Here is a 10,881-nt window from a genome sequence, read left to right on the forward strand (position 1 = left end):
TGGGAATGATTTGTTTTTCTTAATTATAATTTTAAATTTTCATAATTGGAGGTCGTTTGATTACAATTTGTAAAATTTTTGTGCATACGTATTTTAAAGTGGTATGTAGCAAGAGAACTGAGAATCTAATCATAAAGATGCAGTTAACTCTTAATTTTCTTTCTGTTTTCTTTTTTTTTTTTTNTTTTTTTGCAGGTGAAAATATGGTCGCTGAAATAGTAGCGCCACATAGTGGTGAGATAGCAGAATTAATCATTTCACATTACATTAGGTCGAAGAATTTTTAATTTCTCGCAAGCCACGCTCGAAATTTGGATCAAATTTATTCGTGAGGATAATTAGAAGTAGGGATACATAATTTCGGATATAAGTCTTTGTTTAATCAATTTTAGTTATTGTGATTCGAAGGACTTAAAATGTTGGAAGAAATAGCAAGCAGTTGCATGATCGGTCTGTGCTCGTTCCTCGAGATTTTTCAGTTTACTCCGAAAGTTCCGAATTTATGGGATAAAGAAACGTTCAACGTGCAGCCTATAAATGACACGAGAATCAAAAGGTCCGATGTGCTGCTCGGATATTTAATTATGTTTTGGGTTGTTTTGTATTTTATGTACGAAAAGTGCCTTAATGTAAGTTTCAATATTTTATTTTATACCTCTACACGTTACCGTGTTAGCGTGTCAATTAATGAACTTGTCCGTTATTTCTTTCTTTTTTTTGGGGGGGGGGGAGGACATTTATTTACAAAGAGTGCAGATAAAGGATAACAGAGCCTAATGACTGTACATTTGATAATTTTCATTTATTAACACAGTCGTTACTTCGACGTATGCGCATTCCATTGATGCAGAGAAACAGAATAATCAAAGCTGTATGGGAATGTGGATTTTGCTTTGGCAGTATTTGTTATCTAAAGTCACCAAACATTAAAATATTAAGCTTCTTCACTGGAGGACGGGAGGTGATACACGAGGAGCTGGGTGTCATTCTACATAAAAGCTTTTACTTTCATCGGGCAGGAATAGAAATCCTATATCACGGAGCTTGGATAAAAGGCTGGGTCAATTTGTTGTTTGTGTCTTTCATCATGAACCCATACCAAGAAAAGTAAAGCGGCTTCTATCTTAACATTTAGCATATGCTTGATCCTTTATATAACTTCACAACGTACTGACATTACAACTTGATTTTTAAATAAATTTCAATAATGCTGATTTTATTGTATGATCTTTTACAATTTTCTTTATAGATGGTGTACAGTAGTGAGCACTTTTCTATTCTACAAGGCGATTGATACTATTATAATAAATATTTGTAGAATCTTATTATGCGCCTCTCACAATGCTGGAAGAAAGTTGTCCAAATTATTTTTTTACCTTCATTGCCTTAGTTGGTCGGTATATTAAAAATTTCATGTACTTTTAATCGTAACATCTTCATGATACGTGTTTGTTTCAGGATTTACTTATATGTATTATTCGTGCCAAAGTTGATGTTATGGCCGGAAAATATGGAACACACAAAAGCACAGCTTGGCTTGTGGCTGTGGTTCATAGTAGAGTGCCTAGATTCTGTAATTTTGTTAAATAGCTTATTATGAATTTATTTATGACAGTATTTACTTTATTTTAACAATGTGTTTTTTAATGTTATTTTTAGGTATGGTTCAGATTTATAGGATGTGCGAGAGCTACACATTGGCTAGAAATTTGTTTATTTCCCTCGCCAACACGGGAAGCGATTGAACTGGCAGGAATACAAAAACGGCATAGAGAATCTTTAAAAAAGTTAGTTAACAAAACATCAAAAAGGGCTGAACTTTGGCAGACTCTGTTCTGTAAGTACATTCAAACGAAATATTTATGCACTATTATGCGATATTAATTGTGATTTTGCAAATGGAATTAGGTGCTATGGCTATTAAGAAAAAAATTAAAAAGATTCGACAAACAAAGGAAAATGATTCTATGTCAGAGGATAATTTTATAGAAGGAAAATTAATTGAAACAGAGAGAACAAAAGAGATAACTGAAGAACAAAAAGATGAGATTATAAAACAATATAATCAAATTGAAAATGAATAAATTATTTAGATGGTTCGCGAATCATCAATTACAAACTCCATTTATAAAGTTTAATGAAAAATGTTAAAGAAACAAAAGCATGCACAAAATCTCTTAACTTTTTAACATAAAAATCAAGTTTATTTAAGAATTTTATAGATATACACCTATTTACGTAGAAAATTCTGTTATTTATATACTTACAAATTAAGGATGCGTTTCGCAAATAACGATATCTCTCTTAAGACTTGCGAGATTAATTAAATTTTTTAATGACGTTAGAATTGAATTTTGTTTATATTTATACAAGCACGAGTACTTAAAAAATTATGCCATTATCTTAATTATAAATTTAAATTTAGGTTTTTAATGATTATTATCGAATAATAATTTAATATAAATTGAATGTTTATTTAAGAAATAATTTAAAGTGTTATGATAATGCAACTGCTACTTTTACAATTTTATCATTTACTTTTTAAATATTAAGCTACAGGCACGATATTTTGACAAAGAATGCCTTAATAACGATAGTATTTATACTCGCCTTAATAATTATTTGCTATTAATATTGCCTTCATTCATATGAAATCGATGTTGCGAGGTATATATATATATATGATAATAGACGATAATGTGATAAACGAATCTTTTATCTATAGCAGAAACTAAAATTTAAGACTGTGACACAAAGCAACACATCTTAAAACAATAAAATTGTTATTTGGAAAGCAACTCAATATTCTCAAGGCAAGTTATACTCTAAACGATTCTAAAGACAAATTATATTCTAAATGATATTCGATGCTTGAGTTTTTCTTTTATTTAAAATATAAAAAAATACATAATTTTCTGTTTGTATATAAATGTAAATAGAATTGCAGAATGTAAATCCTGATCCAGGAATGTAAAAGGATCATTTATAATTTTTTAATCTGATATTCAATAACTGCAACTTCTTTAATTGAAGTACAAGAAGAAATAATAGTTGTCTTTCAAATTATTTTGTTGGTATTTAGAATTATTTATACAGAAATTTAAGGGAAAAAAGATTATTATTATATATAAACACACACAAAATAGATTATGTAAAGTTAAAGTTTGAGCATATAAACTTAAATGTTATTGAAACAAACTAGAGCATCTTGTTCCTGTGCGTATTTTACTAGAAAGAAAGTATTATTTAAATGACACGTTGTTCCTAGATATATAAAGTTTTATTTCCGATCATTTTGGACTGTGTCAATAAAATATAGTACATGTATTTAGGCTGAATTGTTCCACGATGTTATACAGTTCAATTAAAAATATTATAAACGAATATTCGAATAAAATTGTATTCAATATACCGGCAGCGTTGTATGCCTTGATAATATCGTATTCCTAAAAATTGTTAAAATATTCAGTTTAGAAACTTATACATAAAATATTGTATTATACAAATGCATAATACACTCTTTTCAACTTGACAACAATTAATAATAAAATTATTCAAGCGACCGTATTTTCATATCAATATCTGAAGGGAGTTTCTATTCTTTTTCCAAATATGCAAATACATGTTTGCTTTTCAATATAATTAAAAAAATTTTTTTTTTTCATTTGCAAATGGATACTGGATAGGACGACGCAAATTGAGTGTCATATGAAATAGTTGCTAAATACAATGGATTTTTTAATTTAAAATCTGTGGTTTTTAAAGAAGACAAAATAGTGTATCATTGAATTAATATAAAATCATTTTCAAACAGTCTAAGATTACAGAAAAGTAGAAGTTACAAGAACCAAGGTGTTGATACTTTATTTACAAGACATTTTCAAAGTTACACCTCAGTTTCTTAAACATAGTTAGTTTTTCTATATCCTATTGTTTGGAAATCATTACTTGTGGATTTATTAAACTTGATCTTTTGCGGTATCAAAATAGTGTTGCGAAATTTTACTAAAAAAATATGAAAAACTAAAGTTCCACATTTCTTTTATAGATCACTATCTCATTTGACACTTAACTTGAAATATACAAGCCCGATGCCTTACTGTAACATCTCAAGCAAGAAATATTTTTGTTTAAAAAGAGAACGTATTTAAGTACTAATAGTTAAAAATTAAATTTGTCGCTATTCTGACAATTCATTCGAGGAATGAATACATTGTTCCGTATTTAACAAATGAAAATCACGTATAAAGTGAAAGTACATAATCGATGATCACACATTCAATCAATAGGTTGATTGATTATGCGCTACGCACAATCCGACGAGTAAAACTACATTTAATATAGCAACACTTCTCTCCCTGAATGCGTTGTGAGTCCGAGTGCTGAATATAAGGCCATTTCATGTGAATGACGACCGTTAAAAGTTCAACACACCATTTATAAAATCTCTTCCTCTATGGGAACAACATCTTCGATCTCGTGAATGAAGATAAACTGTCTGCTTAATTTACGTAGGTTTTATAATCGAGACTTATAGACACACTCACAAAATATCTTGCCATATTACTTTTATCGTGTGTGGTAATGGTTATTTATAATATTTATATTTATATATAATATATATATATGTATATATATATATATATAATATATATATATATATATGTATATATATATATATATTGTTAAATTGTTTTGTAACTTACGTTGAGTAACTATCACTGCGCTTACTTCCTCGTAATAACGTATAATCAGTTTCTCTTTTCCTTTTTTTCTACTTTTTGTTTTTTGTTTCATTAATATTTTTTACACATTCACGCTTTCACGCTCTCTCTCTATCTCTCTTTCTCGCTCTCTCTCTTTCGAATGACAAACAATTAAAATAAAAAAGTATTAATAAACACAGGATCCACATGTAAAATCCATATCTATAGGCGATGACCGCGCAAACCACAAGCTAATTTCCTGTTTCTTCGTTTTTCCTCGAAACATCTTTTCTCCCTAACTTTATCGTTTCCGTAAGAAGCTCTCGCATATTACAAACGATAATAACGATGAAACTTGCTAGAAGAATTTGTATCGTCGAGTAATTCATTGATTAGTTTTTCTCGGAGTAGTGCATACAAAATTGTCAAAATGTTCTTCTTTCTTCTCAGTGTGTCTCTGTCGACTACTGGTGGCAGGCATTTGTGGTTCGTCGTGATACACACACGAACGAGCCGAGGTTGTTTTCTTTTTTTTTTTTTTTTTTCAAATGTAGGACTGGTTGAAAAGTCTACGATCAGCAGCCAAAACAGAGAATCTCGTCGAAAAGGATTTTTAAGCAGCGGATCGTTGCTTCGTTCTTTCAGACGTAGAAGTCCTGGCTATTCATATATACTTATATATATACATACATACATACATACATATATATATATATATATATAATTATTAACTAGTAATTTTACCAATTACTCGGCTCTACTTATTTTCCACCCTTTTTTTGCAATCATCCTCTTCTTTTTTTCTTTCTTTCTTTCTTTCTTTCTTTTCGTTTGTTTCTCGCGTGTTCATTGAGAGGGAGCAACAGCGAAGCAGGGAACGCGTGACTGTTGCCCATCGAAAGTAAGTCATTAATTTTTTTTCGTTAGCTTAGGAAGACAATTAAATTATTCGGAACGCGATTGCAATAATAAACAGTTGCAACGTTTTTTCACATTACATATTCTTTCTTTTCTCCCTTCGTGCATTTCACCATGCTCTCCTGCGTCGCCTCATGCACGCTACGTTAATATTACGTCTAATAAACGTCTCGCACGGTTCGTCGGTGATGCTGGAACGAACGTAATTACGAAAGTGTATCTTATTACGAACATATTACGTTATTATGAGCAATAAAAGTTGAGTCGGTGAAACTTTCTTAGGCCCGACGCTTTCTTTCTCTTCTCTACACGCCATTTTTTTGCACACCGTATGCGGATACAGATATTTAGAATTTACAGCTTCACACAACTATAGAGAGACACTCGCGGCTTTGTTCTCTATTCTTTTTTTCCCCCCTCCCCGTTTTTATTTATTTATTTATTTATTTTTTATTATTTTTTTTTTTTTTTTAGTTTGTGAAAATATGGCCCCACTGTTACAGGCTCGATGTAAACTTTGGAAAATGTTCAATATTCTTTTCTCATTGTTTCTTCTCTCTCTTTCTTCCTGAGTCTGCAACAAGCATTCATCGAATTCCATGCCACCTACATCAACGATTGTGATCCTTCCCTTTTTTCTCTCTTTTTCTTCTTTCCAGAATTTCTACGACCGCTTTGGTTCGTCGTTGATCGTTTCCCGCTTTCTTTTTTTTTTTTTTAGATCGATTCGAAACTACGTCGTGTCTAAAATGCAACATTCGTCGGTCCCACTCTTTCGTTTTTCCTCGCGAATCGAAACACGACAACACCTCAATGCGATCGAATGGCAAAAAAAAAAAAAAATGTGTCCTTCAAGGGAACATTCAGTGTCCCTTTCAACAATTAAATAATGAATTAATGTTATGACTGTTGTTCTCGAATGTAATTTACACCGTTGAAGAATCACAATTATGCAACTGGCATAAAATCGAGCCCCTTTTACGTCTCTCCGTATTTTAATTCTACGTTGCGTACACGTCCTCGACAGCTTGATCACCTCGCGTATAATAAAACCGTTTGCTTTCAACGCACGGCTCCATGCAAAAATATATTTCTTGCCTCTCGCATTCTCGTGTTTGTTCATGTATGTTTTCACCGTTGGTAACAGAACAGAAAAACGTGTCGTGGTCGTCGTTTGGAGACGCGACACTTCCAGAGAGTGCTACCAGGTGCCAAGAAATACATTTAATGACAATTTACACCTCGCTCCCGTCTCGTCTATAATATCCGTTCATGTTCATTAGCGTTTATTCCTAGCGTATTCTGATCGTTGATGTGCGTATGATTCGAGAAATCCTCGCCTTGAGCAGGGAACTGTGTTCGCAGTTAATTGGCCGCCAGTCGTGCAACACGACGCCGAAAAGTCGAAGACTCTCTTTCCCTTTCATTCACCGAGGCTTCAGTCTTTCAGTCGTTTTACGCCAAGGACGAGGGAAACCTCTGTTTCAATTCGAATGAGATCGAACAACACCTGGGGGACACGTTTGCCAATGTATCTTACTCGAAACGTACATACATACTTGATCGTTATCGTTATTACAAACCAATCAATCAATCTCCCCTCTCGATAAAAACGAACGATCGCCTGAATCCGCGAGAATGAAACAACTAACACCCGATCAAACGAGTCGATCCGATATCAAGTCAAGCGACGAAAGTATATGAAAGTATATTACGATGATAGGACTAGATTACCAGGCCCCTTCGGATCTAGCAAAATGGCGATCGAAGGTCATCGATGTCGATTTAACAGCTAACAGACTTTCCGTACAACCTATAAGTACCATCATGGAATGATTGACAGCACAGTGAATGTATCGTTCGCAAATGTGAATGTCCCATGGGGGATGTCCAATGCTTGCAACTCATAGTTTCATAGTTTTAGTTCTTACGTTGTTGCGTAGTACATTGTATACGTATGTACGGTGTGTAACGCACGTGAGCGATGCGTGAGGGTAACGAAATTGAACAAATTGTCTCTCAGAGGCTTGTGAAGATTTGTGGCTTGGCAGTGGTGGAAGCGATCTCGGACAGCCGCACGTCGATGGGCGTGCGATCGTCGTACAGCGTTGGTGCCTGCAGGATGATGCCTGCCGTGCCAACGAACACAGCTAGTGTAAAAATCCACAGGAATAGCCTGTCAAGCACCATCGCGACGTACTTCCAATCTTCCTTGACCTGTTGAACACAGTTGATTGACAATTAGTGACAGTTAATGACATTAACATAATTAGTTGATTAACACATTAGGTGACGTATTGTCTTAGCGTTCGTTAGACGATGAAGTAAAGGCAAAGCTTTTTCTGCGTACTCTGGTAGAGTCCTCTTCCCTCTTCGTATGGTCAGCGATGAAACGGATCCCTTCGATAGCCTTGTACAGTTCTGGGCAGTGATGCCAATGATGAAGAGTGTTGCAGAGAGCGTCCACGCTCTCCTCGGTCGGCAGTTGCGGTGGAGGAGCAGCCGTGGCCGCTGGTGAACCGTGAATGCGACACGCGCTTCCTAAATTCACAGCTTCTAATTCCCTAATAATCATCATCACACATTTCGTTTCTTTCTCTCCCATTTTTCTATGACAAATGACAATTTTAGTTAAAATATCCCTCATCTGTTTCTCTGTGTTACCTACAAAAAGTATGACTTTGCCTTCCACGGAATTAATATCAATAGTTGAAAGAAGTTAATGTGATAATACAAAGAAGAAGATTAAAAAGATGTTTCACCTCTGCGAGCTGTTTTTCGAGTCGTTGATTGCCGATTAAGAGGTTTACGTACCGAGGGTGTAATTCGTCCCGCGAATCGAGACTCGGGAACAAAACGGAGGACTCGACCAGCTCCGAGGCCGAGGTCTCTACAAAGAGAGACGGGTCTCGTAACTCGAGGCCGTTGCACGTTCTGACCATCACACGTTGGCCGTGATGGCCACTCATGCTACGTTTGTCTATCTGGTACTGCGGCCTGCCAAACAGAAGAGTATAATTACACTATCAAACAATTTAAAGACCTAACAATGTTGTGTAAAATGTAATTGAAAATATATTGCAACTTTTTTAACTATCTTTAACTGTCTTTTAAACTTTACTATATCAGTAAAGTCGCCATAGGAAATTGTAAAAACTAATTTAAAGGCCCAAAAATGTCGTGTAAAATGTAATTGAAAGTATATTGCAACTTTTTTAACTATCTTTTAAACTTTACTATATCAGTAAAGTCGCCATAGGAAATTGTAAAAATTAATTTAAAGGCCCAACAATGTCGTGTAAAATGTAATTGAAAGTATATTGCAACTTTTTTAACTATCTTTAACTATCTTTTAAACTTTACTATATCAGTAAAGTCGCCATAGGAAATTGAAAAACTAATTTAAGGGCCCAACAATGTCGTGTAAAATGTAATTGAAAGTATATTGCAACTTTTTTAACTATCTTTAACCATCTTTTAGGCTTTACTATATTAGTAAAGTATTAACAAGCAGTCGCTATAGGAAATTGTAAAAACTAATTTAAAGGCCCAGCAATGTCGTGTAAAATATAATTGAAAGTATATTGCAACTTTTTTAACTATCTTTTAGGCTTGAGACTATATCAGTAAAGTATTAACAAGCATATAGGAAATTGTAAAAACTAATTTAAATGGCTCGTATATGCATTTACAATGTAGTTTGTATTTACAAGCTCTTTTTTTTTTTGGTTTGTTTGAATCTCACTATTGTAACAATGGAATATGTTCACTTTCAAGCTCGTGAAACTACGCTCTATGCTATTACAATTAATGGAATGATATATGATTGTCGTAAGGCAAAATGTGTGTCAAGCATCGGTGTCGGTGGACACACGGTGATTTATTAGAGAATCGAGTCAATTACTCGATGAACGTTACGGCTGTACGCAAGTAAGTGTAGACAGAAAGTTTCAACAAGGTGCTGCACAACGTGCTGAACTGTGCATAACGTCGTGTGGAGATGTCGAGCAACCGTGGCTATTGCATTTACAGTGACTAATGTGCAATGGACTCGGAATCGTTCGAACGAGATGAACGGATCGAACGGGCAAATTTTCAATCCCTGCCCTTGTGCAAATCTCTTCCTCCTGATGATCAGCTCTCAAGTCTTTTCAGTTTGACTTCAATATATCAATTTCGAATATCACATGTCTGTCATTTTTTTTTTTTGTCTTCGTTCTTCTTCGGTCATTCTTTTCGTTCTCAATGGAATATCGATTTCAACTTCATTGCATTTGTTCGTTTGCATCTTGGCCGAAACTGGAGATCGGTGAATAATAAATGAATAAATTCAATCCCAGTTTAGTGGACAGAGAAAGAGAAAAGGAAAGAGAGAGAATACAGAGAGAAAGAGAGAGAGAGACAGTGGTGGATTGTGCTAATGGTTGCAGACACGACGTGACACTAACGTCACGTGCGAGGCCACTAATGAACGTTCTAATGCTGCTTGGCATAGACCCAACGGCTGGTCCAAATGCTCGGTAAAATCATATCTTGCCTGGAATCGTAATTGGATCTCTTCGAAGACGTATTATACCTGCGCATCACCAGTAGTCTTGGCAGAACATGGATAAAAACACGACGGACCCACGGTGCCATCACGTGCGTCTGTGGCGACCGGAAGTGAACATTGAGGACTACCACGGTTACGCATATACTGAAAATAGACGTTACATTACATCGTACTTCTCATTTGCTGGAAAACGAAAAGAAAAAAAAAGAAAAAAGAGAGAAAAATAGCGCGTCGAACGCGCAGAGAGTCAAATTCTGATTTCCAGATAAAATTGTTCGAATCGAAAAAAGAAAAAAAAAAGAAAAAAAAATGAGAAACACGGATATTCCAATCCTTCGCTGCACAACTCGTTTACAATCTTACGAATCTTATTTGCATTTACGTTAGTTCCACAAACTTACGTTAGTGGAGCAAAGTGTTTTAGAAATATTTGGTCGATGGTTATACCTGAAGGTGTCTAGGATCATGGTGAAAAGGACGAATTTACCGAGAAGCGGTACCACGAGCGATGTGGGCGGGATAATTTCGGCCAGCAGGAGGAAGAACACAGTCAGCGACAGTAGAATCGAAATTGATAGGCTGACCTGCAATCAAACGATCATGTCAGTTACATCGCAACTCCTTTCCTTTTTCTTCTTTTTTTTTTTTTTTTTTTTTCGAAAAGGAAAAATACCTTTCGAACGCAAACAAAATAAAAGGGGGGGG

At 34.6% G+C, this 10,881-nt stretch overlaps 2 protein-coding genes across 7 annotated transcripts in view; one reads left to right on the forward strand and one right to left on the reverse strand.

The window, feature by feature from the left end:
• Positions 1-209: 209 nt before the first annotated feature.
• Positions 210-2,392, forward strand: LOC122534466. The gene is made up of 6 exons (XM_043665109.1): positions 210-629; positions 815-1,107; positions 1,250-1,393; positions 1,459-1,573; positions 1,660-1,837; positions 1,909-2,392. Exons 1-6 carry the CDS (start codon positions 417-419, stop codon positions 2,082-2,084), a joined length of 1,119 nt encoding a protein of 372 aa, XP_043521044.1. The 5' UTR covers positions 210-416; the 3' UTR covers positions 2,085-2,392.
• A 3,937-nt stretch (positions 2,393-6,329) lies between these two features.
• The window catches only part of LOC122534470 (acetylcholine receptor subunit alpha-like), a 126,081-nt gene continuing 121,529 nt past the window's right edge, over positions 6,330-10,881 (reverse strand). For 4 of the 6 annotated variants that reach the window (XM_043665121.1, XM_043665117.1, XM_043665119.1 and 1 more), the window contains 5 exons: positions 10,624-10,760; positions 10,162-10,320; positions 8,439-8,621; positions 7,975-8,188; positions 6,330-7,841 (listed from right to left, as the gene is read on the reverse strand). In XM_043665121.1, the coding sequence (XP_043521056.1) occupies positions 7,644-7,841; positions 7,975-8,188; positions 8,439-8,621; positions 10,162-10,320; positions 10,624-10,760 (891 nt within the window). In that variant the 3' untranslated portion in view covers positions 6,330-7,643. Of the gene's footprint in view, positions 7,842-7,974; positions 8,189-8,230; positions 8,622-10,161; positions 10,321-10,623; positions 10,761-10,881 lie in introns of those variants that run through there. The other 2 variants (XM_043665120.1, XM_043665122.1) reach the window with 2 other exon arrangements.

Source organism: Frieseomelitta varia, unplaced genomic scaffold (genome assembly GCF_011392965.1).
Source record: "Frieseomelitta varia isolate USP_RPSP 00005682 unplaced genomic scaffold, Fvar_1.2 scaffold_60, whole genome shotgun sequence".
In the NCBI taxonomy this organism is placed as follows: domain Eukaryota; kingdom Metazoa; phylum Arthropoda; class Insecta; order Hymenoptera; family Apidae; genus Frieseomelitta; species Frieseomelitta varia.

Excerpts from the sequence above, each read along its gene's own strand:
- LOC122534466 (XM_043665109.1), top strand. The coding sequence starts at position 417 with ATGTTGGAAGAAATAGCAAGCAGTTGCATGATCGGTCTGTGCTCGTTC. Across the intron at positions 1,574-1,659 it reads TAGTAGAGTGCCTAGATTCT|GTATGGTTCAGATTTATAGG; the intron begins GTAATTTTGTTA and ends TGTTATTTTTAG. Across the intron at positions 1,838-1,908 it reads ACTTTGGCAGACTCTGTTCT|GTGCTATGGCTATTAAGAAA; the intron begins GTAAGTACATTC and ends AAATGGAATTAG.